At 46.0% G+C, this 23251-nt stretch overlaps 1 protein-coding gene across 2 annotated transcripts in view; it reads left to right on the forward strand.

Moving 5' to 3' along the window:
* Positions 1–23251, forward strand: part of CORO2A (coronin 2A) — a 433064-nt gene that overhangs the window by 210984 nt on the left and 198829 nt on the right. For both annotated transcript variants that reach the window (XR_015309352.1, XM_086961842.1), the window contains exons 5-6: positions 16293–16472; positions 20374–20490. Coding sequence is in view for 1 of the 2 variants with exons in the window: in XM_086961842.1 (XP_086817968.1) it covers positions 16293–16472; positions 20374–20490 (297 nt within the window). In the remaining variant the exon portion in view is untranslated. The remainder of the gene's footprint in view (positions 1–16292; positions 16473–20373; positions 20491–23251) is intronic.

Consider the following 23251-nt stretch of genomic DNA (forward strand, 5'->3'; position numbering starts at 1 on the left):
AGATCAGACAAGAGATGTCTTTCATTTTAGTCTTGCAGCACTGCCATCTTTAGTTTTGGTGTTGGATGTAGGCTATTGCCAGACCTTCTGTGACGCTTCTACATGCACTTGCATGTATTCAACGTTTCTGTAACTCTTCTACAAATATTATTCCCCTAGTAATTGGTATGCTTCATGTGTTCACTTTATCATTATAATTCAATTGCATATTTTAATAAAATCAACATGAAATCCTGCAAAGAAAAAGTGCATGGCAAACATCATAAACGTATATGTTTTACACAAAATGTGAGTTGTCTAAGCTGCCAGAAGTGAGAACTTTCCTCTCATGCCTTTCTGAAAAATAGACCTTAAATAGATCCTGGCAAAGACAAGGTTTTTCACAATCCTGTGTAACTCAGGTTTTGTTAGGGCAGCCGATTTTTGAGTGCTGGAGTGTGAGGCGGTGTGCGCCCACCCTCCTCCTATATGAAAAGTCTTCCTTGAGCTAATGAGCTGACTAGCTCCAGCGAGTGGTACCGCGACCTGAGAAGACTTTGGGCAGCATCTCCAGCACCCCCCAAAAAAGTGTTGCTCTCTACTGAAGAAGGACAATTATCCTGAAACATGTGTCTAGAGATACACAGCACTGGCTGCACCAACAAGGGTGAAAAACTATAGCCTGATATTGGACAAAAGTGTTATCATGCACTGCATTTATTATGATGCATCGGGGAAAACTGAGTGCTGGAGTGTGAGGCGGGGTGCGCCCACCCCCCTCCGCAGCTGATTTCTTTCTCTGACTGTCCTTGCAGTGTGCTGGCAGCTAGGCAAAGATATAGTGTCACATATTCGATGAGGAAGAACCGTTGAAATATAGGTACTAGTTTTGGTTGATGTGCGTGTTCATTGGGCTTCAATTTGCATTAGATGGGACACCATATCAATTACATACCTTACTAGATGAATCCACGTGGCCAAGTTCCTCACCTAGAATCCTATTGTGTCTGGTTTCCCAGAATATGGACAAAGGCTTCTTTTATTTCCAGTATAGATTCCCCTTCCCTAAAAACGAAACATAAGGATGTCATGGCTCATACATAATAGCCACTTGTATATCAAGGGCTGCTTACATGCCTTCCTGGCCCATCTGGCCTATTTGAGTAGGCAATTTGGTATTTCATTTATCTCACCAAGCCTTGGTAGGCTACAGTTATCTTTTAAATGATAGTACCCCCTGTGTGTGGTATGTTTCAGCTGATCCCAGCTCATGGGTTAAGGCTGTTATATATAAACGAAATGATTACGTATATGGATGATCATTTGGTGCATGGGTAGGAGTATGTGAGTAGTCAGGGTTTTTACGGTTTGGGGTTGGCTAAGGGTAAGGGGTAGTATGGGTTTAAGTCTAGGTGAGAGAATGATATTTTTTTTAGGATTTATATCTATCAAAGAGAATATATATATATATATATATATATATATATATATATATATATATATATATATATATATATATATACATATATATATATATATATATATATATATATATATATATATATATATATATATATATATATATATATATTCACACAATCACAGGTAACCCAAATTGAAGACAGCCACTGGTCGTTCGGTTATTCACTTTTTAATGGACAAACGTGCTGGCAGCCAGATTATGCAGAAAGTCACTTCAAAGAAATGAAACGCCGGACGCGTTTCGAAAGCCCCATGCTCTCTTCTTCAGCGGCGTTAAACAATTATGAAAGGCAGCGCTCAGAGTTTATCACCTGCCCTAAGGGGGCGTGGCCGCCAACGCGGCCTCCTGGAAATGTAGTCCCAAGTGGGCGCGCTTGCCTTCCAACTGTGAAGTTTTTGTAGATCCCGAGTGGGTAGAAGTTGCAAACTGCCAGCTGGCTGCCCTGCTTCACTGTGTCCATCGTGAAAAGAACTATAGTCCCCCTGTAAAAGACGTCAGCTCCACGACCATCCTGTTCAGCATGACGTCTCGCGGAGCCTGCCAAGGACCTGCTGGTAGTCAGTGGGCTGCCTTCGCGACCGGGAAACAGCCGCTAAAATTCACACAATCATAGGTAACCCAAATTGAAGACAGCCACTGGTCGTTCGGTTATTCACTTTGTAATGGACAAACGTGCTGGCAGCCAGATTATGCAGAAAGTCACTTCAAAGAAATGAAACGCCGGACGCGTTTCGAAAGCCCCATGCTCTCTTCTTCAGCGGCGTTAAACAATTATGAAAGGCAGCGCTCAGAGTTTATCACCTGCCCTAAGGGGGGCGTGGCCGCCAACGCGGCCTCCTGGATAATGTAGTCCCAAGTGGGCGCGCTTGCCTTCCAACTGTGAAGTTTTTGTAGATCCCGAGTGGGTAGAAGTTGCAAACTGCCAGCTGGCTGCCCTGCTTCACTGTGCCCATCGTGAAAAGAACTATAGTCCCCCTGTAAAAGACGTCAGCTCCACGACCATCCTGTTCAGCATGACGTCTCGCGGAGCCTGCCAAGGACCTGCTGGTAGTCAGTGGGCTGCCTTCGCGACCGGGAAACAGCCGCTAAAATTCACACAATCACAGGTAACCCAAATTGAAGACAGCCACTGGTCGTTCGGTTATTCACTTTGTAATGGACAAACGTGCTGGCAGCCAGATTATGCAGAAAGTCGCTTCAAAGAAATGAAACGCCGGACGCGTTTCGAAAGCCCCATGCTCTCTTCTTCAGCGGCGTTAAACAATTATGAAAGGCAGCGCTCAGAGTTTATCACCTGCCCTAAGGGGGGCGTGGCCGCCAACGCGGCCTCCTGGATAATTTAGTCCCAAGTGGGCGCGCTTGCCTTCCAACTGTGAAGTTTTTGTAGATCCCGAGTGGGTAGAAGTTGCAAACTGCCAGCTGGCTGCCCTGCTTCACTGTGTCCATCGTGAAAAGAACTATAGTCCCCCTGTAAAAGACGTCAGCTCCACGACCATCCTGATCAGCATGACGTCTCGCGGAGCCTGCCAAGGACCTGCTGGTAGTCAGTGGGCTGCCTTCGCGACCGGGAGACAGCCGCTAAAATTCACACAATCACAGGTAACCCAAATTGAAGACAGCCACTGGTCGTTCGGTTATTCACTTTTTAATGGACAAACGTGCTGGCAGCCAGATTATGCAGAAAGTCACTTCAAAGAAATGAAACGCCGGACGCGTTTCGAAAGCCCCATGCTCTCTTCTTCAGCGGCGTTAAACAATTATGAAAGGCAGCGCTCAGAGTTTATCACCTGCCCTAAGGGGGGCGTGGCCGCCAACGCGGCCTCCTGGATAATGTAGTCCCAAGTGGGCGCGCTTGCCTTCCAACTGTGAAGTTTTTGTAGATCCCGAGTGGGTAGAAGTTGCAAACTGCCAGCTGGCTGCCCTGCTTCACTGTGTCCATTGTGAAAAGAACTATAGTCCCCCTGTAAAAGACGTCAGCTCCACGACCATCCTGTTCAGCATGACGTCTCGCGGAGCCTGCCAAGGACCTGCTGGTAGTCAGTGGGCTGCCTTCGCGACCGGGAAACAGCCGCTAAAATTCACACAATCACAGGTAACCCAAATTGAAGACAGCCACTGGTCGTTCGGTTATTCACTTTTTAATGGACAAACGTGCTGGCAGCCAGATTATGCAGAAAGTCACTTCAAAGAAATGAAACGCCGGACGCGTTTCGAAAGCCCCATGCTCTCTTCTTCAGCGGCGTTAAACAATTATGAAAGGCAGCGCTCAGAGTTTATCACGTGCCCTAAGGGGGGCGTGGCCGCCAACGCGGCCTCCTGGATAATGTAGTCCCAAGTGGGCGCGCTTGCCTTCCAACTGTGAAGTTTTTGTAGATCCCGAGTGGGTAGAAGTTGCAAACTGCCAGCTGGCTGCCCTGCTTCACTGTGTCCATCGTGAAAAGAACTATAGTCCCCCTGTAAAAGACGTCAGCTCCACGACCATCCTGTTCAGCATGACGTCTCGCGGAGCCTGCCAAGGACCTGCTGGTAGTCAGTGGGCTGCCTTCGCGACCGGGAAACAGCCGCTAAAATTCACACAATCACAGGTAACCCAAATTGAAGACAGCCACTGGTCGTTCGGTTATTCACTTTTTTTTGGACAAACGTGCTGGCAGCCAGATTATGCAGAAAGTCACTTCAAAGAAATGAAACGCCGGACGCGTTTCGAAAGCCCCATGCTCTCTTCTTCAGCGGCGTTAAACAATTATGAAAGGCAGCGCTCAGAGTTTATCACCTGCCCTAAGGGGGGCGTGGCCGCCAACGCGGCCTCCTGGATAATGTAGTCCCAAGTGGGCGCGCTTGCCTTCCAACTGTGAAGTTTTTGTAGATCCCGAGTGGGTAGAAGTTGCAAACTGCCAGCTGGCTGCCCTGCTTCACTGTGTCCATCGTGAAAAGAACTATAGTCCCCCTGTAAAAGACGTCAGCTCCACGACCATCCTGTTCAGCATGACGTCTCGCGGAGCCTGCCAAGGACCTGCTGGTAGTCAGTGGGCTGCCTTCGCGACTGGGAAACAGCCGCTAAAATTCACACAATCACAGGTAACCCAAATTGAAGACAGCCACTGGTCGTTCGGTTATTCACTTTTTAATGGACAAACGTGCTGGCAGCCAGATTATGCAGAAAGTCACTTCAAAGAAATGAAACGCCGGACGCGTTTCGAAAGCCCCATGCTCTCTTCTTCAGCGGCGTTAAACAATTATGAAAGGCAGCGCTCAGAGTTTATCACCTGCCCTAAGGGGGGCGTGGCCGCCAACGCGGCCTCCTGGATAATGTAGTCCCAAGTGGGCGCGCTTGCCTTCCAACTGTGAAGTTTTTGTAGATCCCGAGTGGGTAGAAGTTGCAAACTGCCAGCTGGCTGCCCTGCTTCACTGTGTCCATCGTGAAAAGAACTATAGTCCCCCTGTAAAAGACGTCAGCTCCATGACCATCCTGTTCAGCATGACGTCTCGCGGAGCCTGCCAAGTACCTGCTGGTAGTCAGTGGGCTGCCTTCGCGACCGGGAAACAGCTGCTAAAATTCACACAATCACAGGTAACCCAAATTGAAGACAGCCACTGGTCGTTCGGTTATTCACTTTTTAATGGACAAACGTGCTGGCAGCCAGATTATGCAGAAAGTCACTTCAAAGAAATGAAACCGCGGACGCGTTTCGAAAGCCCCATGCTCTCTTCTTCAGCGGCGTTAAACAATTATGAAAGGCAGCGCTCAGAGTTTATCACCTGCCCTAAGGGGGGCGTGGCCGCCAACGCAGCCTCCTGGATAATGTAGTCCCAAGTGGGCACGCTTGCCTTCCAACTGTGAAGTTTTTGTAGATCCCGAGTGGGTAGAAGTTGCAAACTGCCAGCTGGCTGCCCTGCTTCACTGTGTCCATCGTGAAAAGAACTATAGTCCCCCTGTAAAAGACGTCAGCTCCACGACCATCCTGTTCAGCATGACGTCTCGCGGAGCCTGCCAAGGACCTGCTGGTAGTCAGTGGGCTGCCTTCGCGACCGGGAAACAGCCGCTAAAATTCACACAATCACAGGTAACCCAAATTGAAGACAGCCACTGGTCGTTCGGTTATTCACTTTTTAATGGACAAACGTGCTGGCAGCCAGATTATGCAGAAAGTCACTTCAAAGAAATGAAACGCCGGACGCGTTTCGAAAGCCCCATGCTCTCTTCTTCAGCAGCGTTATACAATTATGAAAGGCAGCGCTCAGAGTTTATCACCTGCCCTAAGGGGGGCGTGGCCGCCAACGCGGCCTCTTGGATAATGTAGTCCCAAGTGGGCGCGCTTGCCTTCCAACTGTGAAGTTTTTGTAGATCCCGAGTGGGTAGAAGTTGCAAATTGCCAGCTGGCTGCCCTGCTTCACTGTGTCCATCGTGAAAAGAACTATAGTCCCCCTGTAAAAGACGTCAGCTCCACGACCATCCTGTTCAGCATGACGTCTCGCGGAGCCTGCCAAGGACCTGCTGGTAGTCAGTGGGCTGCCTTCGCGATCGGGAAACAGCCGCTAAAATTCACACAATCACAGGTAACCCAAATTGAAGACAGCCACTGGTCGTTCGGTTATTCACTTTTTAATGGACAAACGTGCTGGCAGCCAGATTATGCAGAAAGTCACTTCAAAGAAATGAAACGCCGGACGCGTTTCGAAAGCCCCATGCTCTCTTCTTCAGCGGCGTTAAACAATTATGAAAGGCAGCGCTCAGAGTTTATCACCTGCCCTAAGGGGGGCGTGGCCGCCAACGCGGCCTCCTGGATAATGTAGTCCCAAGTGGGCGCGCTTGCCTTCCAACTGTGAAGTTTTTGTAGATCCCGAGTGGGTAGAAGTTGCAAACTGCCAGCTGGCTGCCCTGCTTCACTGTGTCCATCGTGAAAGAACTATAGTCCCCCTGTAAAAGACGTCAGCTCCACGACCATCCTGTTCAGCATGACGTCTCGCGGAGCCTGCCAAGGACCTGCTGGTAGTCAGTGGGCTGCCTTCGCGACCGGGAAACAGCCGCTAAAATTCACACAATCACAGGTAACCCAAATTGAAGACAGCCACTGGTCGTTCGGTTATTCACTTTTTAATGGACAAACGTGCTGGCAGCCAGATTATGCAGAAAGTCACTTCAAAGAAATGAAACGCCGGACGCGTTTCGAAAGCCCCATGCTCTCTTCTTCAGCGGCGTTAAACAATTATGAAAGGCAGCGCTCAGAGTTTATCACCTGCCCTAAGGGGGGAGTGGTCGCCAACGCGGCCTCCTGGATAATGTAGTCCCAAGTGGGCGCGCTTGCCTTCCAACTGTGAAGTTTTTGTAGATCTCGAGTGGATAGAAGTTGCAAACTGCCAGCTGGCTGCCCTGCTTCACTGTGTCCATCGTGAAAAGAACTATAGTCCCCCTGTAAAAGACGTCAGCTCCACGACCATCCTGTTCAGCATGACGTCTCGCGGAGCCTGCCAAGGACCTGCTGGTAGTCAGTGGGCTGCCTTCGCGACCGGGAAACAGCTGCTAAAATTCACACAATCACAGGTAACCCAAATTGAAGACAGCCACTGGTCGTTCGGTTATTCACTTTTTAATGGACAAACGTGCTGGCAGCCAGATTATGCAGAAAGTCACTTCAAAGAAATGAAACGCCGGACGCGTTTCGAAAGCCCCATGCTCTCTTCTTCAGCGGCGTTAAACAATTATGAAAGGCAGCGCTCAGAGTTTATCACCTGCCCTAAGGGGGGCGTGGCCGCCAACGCGGCCTCCTGGGTAATGTAGTCCCAAGTGGGCGCGCTTGCCTTCCAACTGTGAAGTTTTTGTAGATCCCGAGTGGGTAGAAGTTGCAAACTGCCAGCTGGCTGCCCTGCTTCACTGTGTCCATCGTGAAAAGAACTATAGTCCCCCTGTAAAAGACGTCAGCTCCACGACCATCCTGTTCAGCATGACGTCTCGTGGAGCCTGCCAAGGACCTGCTGGTAGTCAGTGGGCTGCCTTCGCGACCGGGAAACAGCCGCTAAAATTCACACAATCACAGGTAACCCAAATTGAAGACAGCCACTGGTCGTTCGGTTATTCACTTTGTAATGGACAAACGTGCTGGCAGCCAGATTATGCAGAAAGTCACTTCAAAGAAATGAAACGCCGGACGCGTTTCGAAAGCCCCATGCTCTCTTCTTCAGCGGCGTTAAACAATTATGAAAGGCAGCGCTCAGAGTTTATCACCTTCCCTAAGGGGGGCGTGGCCGCCAACGCGGCCTCCTGGATAATGTAGTCCCAAGTGGGCGCGCTTGCCTTCCAACTGTGAAGTTTTTGTAGATCCCGAGTGGGTAGAAGTTGCAAACTGCCAGCTGGCTGCCCTGCTTCACTGTGTCCATCGTGAAAAGAACTATAGTCCCCCTGTAAAAGACGTCAGCTCCACGACCATCCTGTTCAGCATGACGTCTCGCGGAGCCTGCCAAGGACCTGCTGGTAGTCAGTGGGCTGCCTTCGCGACCGGGAAACAGCCGCTAAAATTCACACAATCACTGGTAACCCAAATTGAAGACAGCCACTGGTCGTTCGGTTATTCACTTTTTAATGGACAAACGTGCTGGCAGCCAGATTATGCAGAAAGTCACTTCAAAGAAATGAAACGCCGGCCGCGTTTCGAAAGCCCCATGCTCTCTTCTTCAGCGGCGTTAAACAATTATGAAAGGCAGCGCTCAGAGTTTATCACCTGCCCTAAGGGGGGCGTGGCCGCCAACGCGGCCTCCTGGATAATGTAGTCCCAAGTGGGCGCGCTTGCCTTCCAACTGTGAAGTTTTTGTAGATCCCGAGTGGGTAGAAGTTGCAAACTGCCAGCTGGCTGCCCTGCTTCACTGTGTCCATCGTGAAAAGAACTATAGTCCCCCTGTAAAAGACGTCAGCTCCACGACCATCCTGTTCAGCATGACGTCTCGCGGAGCCTGCCAAGGACCTGCTGGTAGTCAGTGGGCTGCCTTCGCGATCGGGAAACAGCCGCTAAAATTCACACAATCACAGGTAACCCAAATTGAAGACAGCCACTGGTCGTTCGGTTATTCACTTTTTAATGGACAAACGTGCTGGCAGCCAGATTATGCAGAAAGTCACTTCAAAGAAATGAAACGCCGGACGCGTTTCGAAAGCCCCATGCTCTCTTCTTCAGCGGCGTTAAACAATTATGAAAGGCAGCGCTCAGAGTTTATCACCTGCCCTAAGGGGGGCGTGGCCGCCAACGCGGCCTCCTGGATAATGTAGTCCCAAGTGGGCGCGCTTGCCTTCCAACTGTGAAGTTTTTGTAGATCCCGAGTGGGTAGAAGTTGCAAACTGCCAGCTGGCTGCCCTGCTTCACTGTGTCCATCATGAAAGAACTATAGTCCCCCTGTAAAAGACGTCAGCTCCACGACCATCCTGTTCAGCATGACGTCTCGCGGAGCCTGCCAAGGACCTGCTGGTAGTCAGTGGGCTGCCTTCGCGACCGGGAAACAGCCGCTAAAATTCACACAATCACAGGTAACCCAAATTGAAGACAGCCACTGGTCGTTCGGTTATTCACTTTTTAATGGACAAACGTGCTGGCAGCCAGATTATGCAGAAAGTCACTTCAAAGAAATGAAACGCCGGACGCGTTTCGAAAGCCCCATGCTCTCTTCTTCAGCGGCGTTAAACAATTATGAAAGGCAGCGCTCAGAGTTTATCACCTGCCCTAAGGGGGGAGTGGTCGCCAACGCGGCCTCCTGGATAATGTAGTCCCAAGTGGGCGCGCTTGCCTTCCAACTGTGAAGTTTTTGTAGATCTCGAGTGGATAGAAGTTGCAAACTGCCAGCTGGCTGCCCTGCTTCACTGTGTCCATCGTGAAAAGAACTATAGTCCCCCTGTAAAAGACGTCAGCTCCACGACCATCCTGTTCAGCATGACGTCTCGCGGAGCCTGCCAAGGACCTGCTGGTAGTCAGTGGGCTGCCTTCGCGACCGGGAAACAGCCGCTAAAATTCACACAATCACAGGTAACCCAAATTGAAGACAGCCACTGGTCGTTCGGTTATTCACTTTTTAATGGACAAACGTGCTGGCAGCCAGATTATGCAGAAAGTCACTTCAAAGAAATGAAACGCCGGACGCGTTTCGAAAGCCCCATGCTCTCTTCTTCAGCGGCGTTATACAATTATGAAAGGCAGCGCTCAGAGTTTATCACCTGCCCTAAGGGGGGCGTGGCCGCCAACGCGGCCTCTTGGATAATGTAGTCCCAAGTGGGCGCGCTTGCCTTCCAACTGTGAAGTTTTTGTAGATCCCGAGTGGGTAGAAGTTGCAAACTGCCAGCTGGCTGCCCTGCTTCACTGTGTCCATCGTGAAAAGAACTATAGTCCCCCTGTAAAAGACGTCAGCTCCACGACCATCCTGTTCAGCATGACGTCTCGCGGAGCCTGCCAAGGACCTGCTGGTAGTCAGTGGGCTGCCTTCGCGATCGGGAAACAGCCGCTAAAATTCACACAATCACAGGTAACCCAAATTGAAGACAGCCACTGGTCGTTCGGTTATTCACTTTTTAATGGACAAACGTGCTGGCAGCCAGATTATGCAGAAAGTCACTTCAAAGAAATGAAACGCCGGACGCGTTTCGAAAGCCCCATGCTCTCTTCTTCAGCGGCGTTAAACAATTATGAAAGGCAGCGCTCAGAGTTTATCACCTGCCCTAAGGGGGGCGTGGCCGCCAACGCGGCCTCCTGGATAATGTAGTCCCAAGTGGGCGCGCTTGCCTTCCAACTGTGAAGTTTTTGTAGATCCCGAGTGGGTAGAAGTTGCAAACTGCCAGCTGGCTGCCCTGCTTCACTGTGTCCATCGTGAAAGAACTATAGTCCCCCTGTAAAAGACGTCAGCTCCACGACCATCCTGTTCAGCATGACGTCTCGCGGAGCCTGCCAAGGACCTGCTGGTAGTCAGTGGGCTGCCTTCGCGACCGGGTAACAGCCGCTAAAATTCACACAATCACAGGTAACCCAAATTGAAGACAGCCACTGGTCGTTCGGTTATTCACTTTTTAATGGACAAACGTGCTGGCAGCCAGATTATGCAGAAAGTCACTTCAAAGAAATGAAACGCCGGACGCGTTTCGAAAGCCCCATGCTCTCTTCTTCAGCGGCGTTAAACAATTATGAAAGGCAGCGCTCAGAGTTTATCACCTGCCCTAAGGGGGGAGTGGTCGCCAACGCGGCCTCCTGGATAATGTAGTCCCAAGTGGGCGCGCTTGCCTTCCAACTGTGAAGTTTTTGTAGATCTCGAGTGGATAGAAGTTGCAAACTGCCAGCTGGCTGCCCTGCTTCACTGTGTCCATCGTGAAAAGAACTATAGTCCCCCTGTAAAAGACGTCAGCTCCACGACCATCCTGTTCAGCATGACGTCTCGCGGAGCCTGCCAAGGACCTGCTGGTAGTCAGTGGGCTGCCTTCGCGACCGGGAAACAGCTGCTAAAATTCACACAATCACAGGTAACCCAAATTGAAGACAGCCACTGGTCGTTCGGTTATTCACTTTTTAATGGACAAACGTGCTGGCAGCCAGATTATGCAGAAAGTCACTTCAAAGAAATGAAACGCCGGACGCGTTTCGAAAGCCCCATGCTCTCTTCTTCAGCGGCGTTAAACAATTATGAAAGGCAGCGCTCAGAGTTTATCACCTGCCCTAAGGGGGGCGTGGCCGCCAACGCGGCCTCCTGGATAATGTAGTCCCAAGTGGGCGCGCTTGCCTTCCAACTGTGAAGTTTTTGTAGATCCCGAGTGGGTAGAAGTTGCAAACTGCCAGCTGGCTGCCCTGCTTCACTGTGTCCATCGTGAAAAGAACTATAGTCCCCCTGTAAAAGACGTCAGCTCCACGACCATCCTGTTCAGCATGACGTCTCGTGGAGCCTGCCAAGGACCTGCTGGTAGTCAGTGGGCTGCCTTCGCGACCGGGAAACAGCCGCTAAAATTCACACAATCACAGGTAACCCAAATTGAAGACAGCCACTGGTCGTTCGGTTATTCACTTTGTAATGGACAAACGTGCTGGCAGCCAGATTATGCAGAAAGTCACTTCAAAGAAATGAAACGCCGGACGCGTTTCGAAAGCCCCATGCTCTCTTCTTCAGCGGCGTTAAACAATTATGAAAGGCAGCGATCAGAGTTTATCACCTTCCCTAAGGGGGGCGTGGCCGCCAACGCGGCCTCCTGGATAATGTAGTCCCAAGTGGGCGCGCTTGCCTTCCAACTGTGAAGTTTTTGTAGATCCCGAGTGGGTAGAAGTTGCAAACTGCCAGCTGGCTGCCCTGCTTCACTGTGTCCATCGTGAAAAGAACTATAGTCCCCCTGTAAAAGACGTCAGCTCCACGACCATCCTGTTCAGCATGACGTCTCGCGGAGCCTGCCAAGGACCTGCTGGTAGTCAGTGGGCTGCCTTCGCGACCGGGAAACAGCCGCTAAAATTCACACAATCACAGGTAACCCAAATTGAAGACAGCCACTGGTCGTTCGGTTATTCACTTTTTAATGGACAAACGTGCTGGCAGCCAGATTATGCAGAAAGTCACTTCAAAGAAATGAAACGCCGGCCGCGTTTCGAAAACCCCATGCTCTCTTCTTCAGCGGCGTTAAACAATTATGAAAGGCAGCGCTCAGAGTTTATCACCTGCCCTAAGGGGGGCGTGGCCGCCAACGCGGCCTCCTGGATAATGTAGTCCCAAGTGGGCGCGCTTGCCTTCCAACTGTGAAGTTTTTGTAGATCCCGAGTGGGTAGAAGTTGCAAACTGCCAGCTGGCTGCCCTGCTTCACTGTGTCCATCGTGAAAAGAACTATAGTCCCCCTGTAAAAGACGTCAGCTCCACGACCATCCTGTTCAGCATGACGTCTCGCGGAGCCTGCCAAGGACCTGCTGGTAGTCAGTGGGCTGCCTTCGCGACCTGTGATTGTGTGAATTTTAGCGGCTGTTTCCCGGTCGCGAAAGCAGCCCACTGACTACCAGCAGGTCCTTGGCAGGCTCCGCGAGACGTCATGCTGAACAGGATGGTCGTGGAGCTGACGTCTTTTACAGCCTTTCTAATTTTAATTTTTTTAAACTATCGGTTTACTCACAGAAGGCGTTGAGGAGTCCTAAATTTAGGAGTCCTAACTTTACTACTACTAAATTGAGAAAAATCCTAACTTTAAGACTTTTGGTATTCACAGAAGGCATTTAGGAGTCCTAAAGTTAGGACTCCTAACTTCTGTGAATACCGAAATGAGTAAGTGCCTTCTGTGAATACCAAAATGGTAGTAAGTTTAGTATTTTGTCTTAAGTTAGTTCTGTGAATCGGGCCCTTAATTTTCCTCCCTGTCAACATTCTGTTGCTTTTCAGAGATTCCAAAATGTTGGTAACAAAATAATAAGGATGCCTTGCACAGTAATCTGTTGTATCCATTGGAGGTTTGATTGATTGTGTGTGCAGTTCTTGGGTGCGTGTGCACAGATCAACTTTTACCTTTTACTGTAAAGTGGCAGTGTAAATAGTGGCATACAATATTTTTTTGAGTTAAAAATACAGAAGTTGGGTTTCCAAGAATTGATTTTTATTAGATAGCCTGAATGACACATTTATTGACAATATAGCTATTAACCATGGGTGCACATTCGAACTTGACATGAAATGTATTTTTCCGCAGCCTTAATTTGTTTTGTAAATATGAGCCTCTCCTTGGACTCAGGGTGTAAAGTTATGACATAGGAGTACATGTAGTACATTTAGTCCCACCGTCTACCAGTGAATGTGTTTTAGTCAACACCCAAAGGCCTCTCTGGGTCTGTGGCCTTAGTCAGGAAAGAAGAAGCCCTTAATTCTGTACCTACTCTTTAAAATTGTTTACTGGGATGTATATTGTGCGACAATAAAAAGTGAAAAACCAATATAGATATACTCTTGCTTGAATATTATTCAGCCGTAATTTATACCTGAAAGTTGATAAGAGAAGGCATATAGGTTAATCAATTTTATCAGACCTAAATCGTATGATCACATCTACCTAACAGTAGCTCTATGTGCAAGTGATAATATTAGCCATTTTTATGAGACCACCAGTGGCCTAATCCTGTTGAAACACGTGTAAATCTGTAAATAAATTATAAGTCATCATACACCATGGCCAGTGCATTAGATGTGTAAGGACCATTGGATGTGATTCCCTTTTAGCTTAGAATAAACCAAATTGAGAATAAACAAAGAAAAAAATGATTTTTTTGAAGGGCCTGTTGCATATGTGATCCTGTTCCAGGTTTCTGGCAAACAATCTCACTAGGTACAAGGACAAAAAGTGATTTCTTTGGATCATGCATTTAAGTTTTTTTGGGTAAATCTCAACTTGGAGCATGCCTCCTGCTTCCAAAGTCTGAGATGTAGTCATTAGAACATGACCTAGTAAGTGGATAGTTCTGATGTGTATTGGTGATCAGGACACTAAAGAGGTCTGTGCTTACCCGTGGAACTAGAGAAGGATACTCAGGTGGCTCACGTGAATCGAGTGAGGGTCCGACCTCCGAAACTAAGAAAGGAGCCAAATTACGTGCACCTGAAGATAAAAAAATGAACAAAACAAAGCAACCACTTTACTGAGTGCCTGTAGTGCTGCCATCAAAATCAGCATAAACTACAGTTGATAGACAGAATGCAGAACAATGCCATACATTCACCCCAGTACAGAGATCAGTTGACTGGGGGTGAGTGTTTGATTTGCTCAAACGCTCCGTCCATTATCCCCTTTTGTATCGCCATCAAAATCTGGCCATTGTGCATAAACATTTCAATAGCACTATGTGATTGAGCACTTTATAAGGCCCTCAGTTGCTGGATAAGCACACAATCTTCTGAGCTGTATCTCCTCTCGCACATGTTCAGAGGACATGTCAAATCAAAAGTATTGAGGTGCTCCTTTCTGTACTACCTATCCTCAACCTTGTTATCTTGAGAAATGGAATGATTATCTCTCATGGTCAAAGTATTAAGATCCCAGTACTCCACACAGAAGTCTAGGTTTTTTGATCCTTGCTTTAGTACTAGTACCACTGAGATCTTCTGTTTGTAGTGGGTCAGGGAAGGGCTAGATGTCCTCCTCGACTTGGTCAGTGATTTTGGCAGAGTAGCTAACTGATTGCTTCAGCCGAAAGTCTTCAGCCAATTGACATGTGTTGGGATGCAATGTTCACGGCGCTTGCATGATTCTAGATAGCCCTGTCTGTCCTCCATGCCCACGCCAGGATTCCCTCCACACAGTTTTCTCGATAGCAGTACTGACTTCGACATCTTGGGGCACCCAAAGCTCACTCTTTCCTGTCTTAAAGCAGCCACTCACCTCTCAACCTAGGTCAAATAGTGACTCATAGCTATGGAAGCACTTCTGTAGTCAAGGGCATTGAACCCTCAACCTGCACTCACAGGAGAAGACTGCCCACCTGAAAAAGGTCCTCTTAGTCCCCCACAATTGTTCTCTGCTACCACATATGGAACTTGTATGAAGATTGGTGTTAATTTGTGTCAGTCTTTGACCTGTGTGCGCCAGAGTCCACCAGATCACATACATTTGCCACACAACACGTCTTGGTGGCTATTTCCATCTCGGATATACGAGCCCACAGGCACACACAAGTCCCACTCCACTGACAGAATTTGGTGCATCTAGTGAGTGGAGAAGGCAGATACTCAAGATCCTGCTAGGCCAAGTTTTCCTGTGCTGCAGGAAAACCTACCTGTCTCCCATTTCCTTTGATGTGGCCCCCGCCCGTAGTAACATCCCTCCAGAAAGTGGCCAACACCCATCCCCACCTCAGCCAACGCAAACTCTTCTTAGTTTTGACATCTTGGGAAAATACAAGCTGCGAAGAGAGTGAAGAAAAAACCTGCTTCTTGGACAATTCCATGTAGATAAGGGAGAGAGGCAGAATCCTCTGAGTGAATTCTCTGCTGAGCAATATTTACACTAGGCTCTCTTGCCCTAAATGCATGTGGGTGGTGCTTCCGCCACCCCCTTTGCCAGTCTGTTTGTGTTAGTGCATCTCCTCCCGCATCTTGCTGCTTGCTCTAAGCCCTTCTTTCACACCTCTCTGTTGCATTCATCAGTCCACACAACTGCACTTCCTATCCCTTTTTTGGATTGATTTCTGTGTGCGCTTTAAATACAGGCAAATTAATCTTTTTCTTACCCTAGACAGTGTTTTTCTGAGTTACTCCATAGATGTGTAGAATTGTTACCTTAATTTTTTTTTAAATAAAGAATACATTTATTATGCTGAAAAAGACATTTGGTTTTCGGATTTTGAGTATGCATTTTCAGGGGAAGATTCTGCTATACAACGTTTTCGGAAAGAATGAACAAAAACAAGAGGGATTAACTACTCATGGCTCAATCTATTGTAGTGTGTACTAGTGGTGGAGGATTCTTTGGTGTAACATGGTTATCCATGGATGCTCCAGCACCCTGGTTTTAGAGCTTTCACCAATATGAACTGCGGTATTGTCCATTGATTTCGACCTCAAAGGTTGGTATCATCACTCTGCAGTCTTGAGCCCGGTTATACATTGGCATCATTATTAGTCATATGAGGAATGTTTACACAATGCTCTTAGAACAGAGCTAGGATGAGTTGAAAAGGCAGCAGGTATACTGTACTGATAGCTATTGTTATCACAATATTTCAGTGATAGTTCAAGTTTAAATTGAAAAACTCTATTCCCATACCTCCACTGACTTAAGTGGAAAATAGCATCCCTTCCTTCCTATGTAGTGTCCAAATGTCTAACCCTCTGAGATGACGTTTTCTGCTGCTGTTTCTTTCAGATAAATATATGGAATCTAGCTACTTCGGAGTCCGTCCTTTATGACCCAGTGAAGACAATCGATGTGCACCAAGATGTCATCATCTCCATGTCCTTCAACACAGATGGGAGCTATCTCGCAACCTCCTGCAAAGACCGAAAAATACGGATCCTAGATGCACGCTCAGGAAAAGTTATACAGGTAATTGCGTCGTTCAGTGCACCCGACCATGATACCCTAGACGCAATTTAATTTTGTGTTTTCACTGTAACACCAATATTTTCAGATTATTTAAATGTTGATAAGCACTATTGGATAATGTCAACTGTTTGCCACCTGACATTCTTACAACATTGTTCAATGTCCGATTGGTAGATCTTTGGAAGACTGATGGAAAGTCTTTTCGTCTTATTTGAGACGTATCACTTTGCAAGCGCAGCCTTTGCTTGTAACAGAGGTTTGTGCCATGACTCTTTTCACATGTCTTTGTAGCAGTATGGATAAATGTGGGTGAACGTATATGTGTTCTTCGCAACATACATCTAAGAATACAACCCCTTGCTGTCATAATCTCCCGGCTTCAGACTTGCATGCAGGTTGTACTTGTCTTCTGGTTTTGTTGGAATGCTGAGGGTCGGTGGATGAGAGGGTACTCATTAATGTCTTATATAAATACATAGGTATCCAGTGCAGGATGGTAAACAGGTTCTCATCATTAAGGATTAATCATTTCCAATTGATCAGGAAGGTGTTCACTGAAACGCTCATGATCTGTGTCCCTTGGCTTTCGTCTGTCACCCATATTGAATAGATTCCACAAAGAATGCTTAGAGGTCTCCTAGCAGACTTGTGTGTGCCCATGTACCAGTATGTGAGTGATAGCAATCTCCCAAGGAATATCCTGGTTGAGGAAATCAGGTACTAGAAGTACATTCTGTAAAAGAGATTACTAGCTGGAGTTTCAGTTTTAACTGAAAATATGATACTCTAACTACCTGTTGTGAAGGTTTCAACCCCACATTGGCCCCAAAAGCTTAATCTATATGATTTTGTTCAGATTGGTTACTGTAGTCAAACATATAATGAAAACATCAAGCATGTTTTGGCTAATTTTCACCCTTTGACTCTTTGAAGAATTCTTCAGTCTTTCATTCAAGAGTTCAGACTTGTGACTCTAGCCAGGCATCAGTGCTTTGTAGGATTGGTTGTCTTACTAAATTCCATTTTCCCACACGAAGGCAATCCCATGTACTACAGGCAGGCTAGAGTCAAGTAATCAGATGTTCAACGCCATGCCCTAGTGTTGAAGTATCTACATGTTTAGCCTCGTGAGAGAAGCTGTCGTATAATATGTCATGTTTTACATGTAGAACTCTAGACAAGGTTTGACGTTTAGTTCTAAGCAGACCGATAGACTCTGGTTTGTCGAAAGGGTTGCATAGTAAAGTTCCAAAGCATCTTCAAATATTGAGGTGGCAGAAACTGAGAACTTAAACACAATCTATGGCACTGGGTTAAATACTTCATGGTTGCTGCCATAGCAAATTGGGACATTTCCTTTGCTTTAAATAAATGCAATTGCAAGCGTTTATGTGCATGTCATATAATCTACATTTGGGTTCTCTTTTTATAATTTGTTTTGCATTTGATTGTTCTTTTAATTACTATATGTTTTTGCTGTGTATCACTGAGGCACAAACCTCACCTTGTTGGCACCTTTATAATACAATAAAACCTTGTATAAACCAAGCAACAAATTGAAGGTGGGGAGAACAGGAAAACAATTGAGAAGAGTAGTAGCAAACTTACTCCCTACAGGAGAATTGTTTTCCTTTTCCTCTACTTATTTAAATGTCCTCTGGGTAGATAATACATTTTGTCTGAGTGGATGGTTGCCATATAGACCGGGTGGGGTTCAATGGATGGACTTGATTAGTATACTGAAGGGTGCGTCATACCCTAGTGTGCCGGGAAAAGCAGGGGACATTTGAACTCTAGGAGGCAAAGGAATAATTGTGAAATTACCATTCCTTTTTAGTACCTGTCTTGCCAATAATGTACCCATTTTCTATAATGTGGATTTTTACTTACCCTAAGAAGACAGGAATGAATCCTGGGAAATTTATGAAGAGCCCCAGGGATGGATTCACATAAGAAAGAAAGAAGAAGTTGGTTTGGTTGTTTAAAAGCAAGATATGCTGGACTCTGTAACAATGAGCAGAATGAGGAGTGATGAGCTAACATAGCACAAGCTATTGCAGTATTCAGTAAAGTTTAGTTTAGGCAGTACTGATATCTGAATTGGCAGAAAACCCCAAAATTAACATTGACACCATGAAAAAGGCAAGGTATGTATTGCAAGGAAGGTGGTATGTGGAATTGAGGTATTTCGTAGGTGAAAATACTAATATTGTGCATGAATGTAAAGACAGAAGATCTAGGATTCAGGCACTCTGTTCACTGTTTGTCTCCTATTATAGGAGTGTATATATGGAATAATAGTTAAGTGATTAAGAAAGAGTAACCTAACGTGGCTGCCCTAGTCGATCCGTTTGCTTAATTTGTGCAACCTGCTCTGTTGTGCTGTGTACGTTTTCCAAATGTCCCATTTATCACTGCAGAGCCAAGAATTAAACAAAGTTCTGCATATGCCCTTTTTAATGCACATTTTTAAAACCTTACAACAGGTGCTCGAGGGATAATGAGAGAGGAGCCTCATAACGTGAGCTCTGATTGGATGTGAAGTATGTGATTGGTTGATTATATTAGTAGAACGTCGTAAAGGCACTGGGATTGGTGGTGTTATACTTGACTAAACCTAAAGTAAAAACATAAATCTCTACTGCACGGCCGTTGGGAAATCAGGCAGTGGTCTTTAATACCTAAGACAAGCTGGATTTCATTTTCCGCTTTCGAGGAGGATTTGCAGCACTTTCTAACAATAGTAGCACTATAAGGGTACTCAGTGCTTAAATCTCTGAGCTTTGTATCACTTCAGATTGTTTGTAGAAAGAGCCTGTTCAGAAACCTGCAACTTCTACATTTATTGAATGCTAAACTTTGACTTGGTGTTTGGTTTTCCACAGCAAAAGGCTGGCTTCATTGATTGAATGGATCAACAATGCATTGCTAAACCTTCAGTGCCTCAGAGAATGTCATAGTCTCGGAAATATGGTTTGAAGACTAACAGATTGTTGAATACCCACTCTTGTGGATGCTAAATAATTAAACTTTTCATTTATTTATTTATTTATTTGAAGGTCTTATATAGCGCGAACAAGATCCTTGCGGATATCAGAGCGCTTTACATTCAATCAGGGTGGGTATACAAACAAATAAATGAATATAGGTACAATAAAAATACAAAATATATAGTGCCAGATGCAGGAACAACAAAAACCTTAGCATTAGGTCGAGGTCAGCTTGCGTACCTACATCGACTGGGATAAACCTTGTCAGAGTAAGTGATGATGGAAAGGAGGTGCTTGGGTCCCGCGATACCATTGTCTTTGAGTGGGTGAGGAACACTTTCAATTCCTTTTTGAAAGAGGCGGTAGAGGCATTTAGTCTAGTTTCTGGGGGCAGTGAGTTCCAGATCCTGGGCGCCATCCCCGAAAAGGTTCGTTTGTAAGTTTTCTTCCTGTTGAATCTTTGGGGTTTGAGTAGCAGGTTTTCAGGGTTTCTTGAGGTTCTTGTCCCACCCGAGATCGTCCACATCTGAGCGAGGTAACTGGGTGCTTTGTGGTGTAAGGCTTTATGGGTCATGCATGCTATTTTTAGGTGAATTCTGTCTTCGAACGGTAGCCAGTTCAAGGCTTTTAAGTTTTTTATGTTGACAGGAACAACTGGCCTTGTGCTCCTGTAGATTGGTGATATGAACGTTAGTTTAAAGGATTCAAAGTTATAAATGCTGCTTGTTCGCTGGTTGACTATTTCTGGTGCGGTCAAGTGTACGGTTGCATTCCAGTAAAAAGTTATGGATCTGAGCATTATCAATGAAATAACTGTAGCATCGGCATGTAAAAAATTGAGCAAAAAATGTAGCAAAGCCAAGCTCTCTAACAAGTTCAACCTTCTAATGTGATGTGTTATTTTTACATAGGAATCCAACTGCAAATCTCACAAGGCAAGCAAAGTTCTGTTCCTAGGAAACATAAAGCGGGTCCTGTCCACAGGCATCTCTAGGTGGAATCACAGGCAAATTGCACTCTGGGATCAGGTGAGTGAAAAGTAGAAATGCACCCATTTAAGCGACAGATGAACAATGTGTTCACTAACTCACAAGACTGAAAAATAATCGGCATGACTTATTTTCTTTACATTTTTGTTAACTTGTGTTGCACGGTTCATAGAGGATTTAGAGCACCTACCTTGAGGAGGTTCTCAATAGACTTTTTGCACATTTAAAATCCCACGCCTAATTCACAGATTAACAATTAGTGGATTTAGTGTTTGCAAGGGTTACTCAGAAATGTTGGAAATTCTCCAGGTTGGTTTTATTTGTGTATTCATGAATTGCAATCGGATTGCAGGACATTTTGAGTAGGTTAGCTTGTAAAAGTAAGCTTGTCCATATTCATGTACTCCTTCCTGGTCAAGAAGGGTGGCAACCCCTATATTTAGAAAGCGGCATGCGAAAAGGCTTCTCCGAGAGGAAACATATTTCCTAAGTGAAGAAAACAAAAAAAGTTAAAATGTATGTATTTCAGAAGTGAGGAAAACAAAACAAAATCCTAACTTATACCTCATTTTATGCATGCAGAATTATCCATCTGGAGGAAATTCTGTGTGTGTAAATGCTATGTGGGGGTTCTCCAGGAAACGTACTTCTACATTACCGAACAGTGAGCTCTGTGAATTAGGTTGAAGGGGAATATGTTGCACTGGTTGTTGCCTCCCTCTACTGTCTTGGGAAACCTGAATAGAGAAAACTAAGGCTATCACACATGTCGATAAGACACTGCTGCGTTTGGTACACGCAGCTGTATTAGCAGACCATGTATCACATGCAAGGGCTTTGGTGGCAAAGGCAGTAAATGTTCCCATCTCAAGAGCTTTGTTACCAACAGCCACAAAAGAGTGTGGATGTTCTGAGATAGAATAGGCTACCCACAAACAGTAATAGCTCTAAAAGACTGTGTAAACCAACTCAAATCATTTTTTCAGAACCAGAGGAGAAGGGAGCTAGGGAGAACATTCATTGACTGCATCTGTGAACTGTGGGGGGTTGTCTCTAACTTTCATGGGCATAGAAGAAAAATAATGCTGTAAATTCCTCTGTACTGGAACATCTTTGGTGTAATATGCTGACGTTAAATCAGATGTGGTGACCCGCCTGCCGCAGAATTGCTTCTTCTCATGCATCAAGAGCCCATCTCTATTTCTTCCCAATGCATACATTTCCTGTCGTGGTCTGCGATGTGCGGCATGGCGGTTCACTGCAGAGAAAAGAATCAATGGCCCAAGTACAGTGACCTTTGTTTTTCAGAAATGCGAGTTTGTTTGTGAAAATTAGAAACAATAAATGCTGATAATTGCGTTCGCTCTGCATCCAGTCACACTTGCAGGTGTGCTTTTAGCGTGGATTCCCTGCCACAAAGGCGAGAATCACTTACTATGTCAGGCAATTTACTGTTGGGGGTGAAAGAGAAGAGGGGCCTCCACCAACCCAGCATGTTGGCGGGCTACCTACCATGCCTGAAATTACACCCAACTCTCAGATACTTGTGGGTGGAATGATGGATTTTCAAAATGCCCTACCACTTTGTATGCAGTTGGTTATACCTTGAAAGAAAGAATCAAATTACAAACGTAATTGTAAAAGTGGATAATTTTTAGGTCGAAGCATAACTAGACATCTGCCTGGTTTTCTAACAACATCTTGGGGACATCTGAAAAGCTTCCCTGGGATTGAATTCCATCAATTGCTTACCATTGACTTTGTAGTTTGTGACTCACATTTCTTTACTTTCTATTGTTGACTTTATTTGTTTTAGGCTGTCCAGCTTGAGTACGTCCCTTCCCTCGCCAAAACCTTTTTTAATATATTCTTCCACCAGTACTGGATTTCTGTAAACAGGCCTTGTTCTTATCTTGTCACGTTTGCTGTGCATTCAAAGACAGAAGTCAAATGTCAGGGTCTTTCTTCCAAGTAGCTTGGTGTTTACTTTTCTTTCTCTGACTTAAAAGTGAGAGGACGTATGTGACAGTCATGCTGGATACTCAGGGTATGCTGTACAATGTTATTTTTTTGTTCTAGCACAAAACAACATTTAGATGTCTGTAAATTAACTGTGCGGATATTTCCAAATATGGAAAGCACAAATGAAGCATATGCTTTGGTAATTCTGAAGTGCGGTGGAAACAAATATTTTAATATGATGAAACCAACTTCAATGCAGTAGGTGTTGACATTTCCACACATTATCATTTTTGTGTTGTATACTTCTGTCAGTAAAACTCTGTCTGTGCAAAGGTAATGCTCATTTCAATTGAAGATGCGTTGTTTGTAATGGCAGTGTGCGACCTCCCCTTGCATACTCCTCTTTACCCCACTCCACTCTACTCTGTACCACTCCATGACACTGCACTCTTCTCTGCACCACTTCACAATACGCCACTCAGTTCCTCTCCATACGGCGTCACTGCCCTACACTCTGCACCACTCCACACTATGCCATTCCACACTGCTTACTTGCACTCTACCCTGCACCACTCGAACTTTATGCCTCTTCACTCGATGCCTCTCTACTACACACCACTCTGCTCTGTGCCAATGCGCTCTACCCCACACTACTGTACAATAAAATACTGCTCTTTTCACCACCCTCCACTATGCCAATCCACTCTACACCAATCCACTTTAAGCCATTCTAATCCACTCTGCACCACTGCACTCTCCGTCACCTCACTCAACTCTGCAACAATCTACACCACTCTATTTCACTCAGCGCCATTCCATTCTATGCTACTCTACTCTA

The sequence above is a fragment of the Lissotriton vulgaris genome, chromosome 3_1 (assembly GCF_964263255.1).
Source record: "Lissotriton vulgaris chromosome 3_1, aLisVul1.2, whole genome shotgun sequence".
NCBI classification, from domain to species: Eukaryota; Metazoa; Chordata; class Amphibia; order Caudata; family Salamandridae; genus Lissotriton; species Lissotriton vulgaris.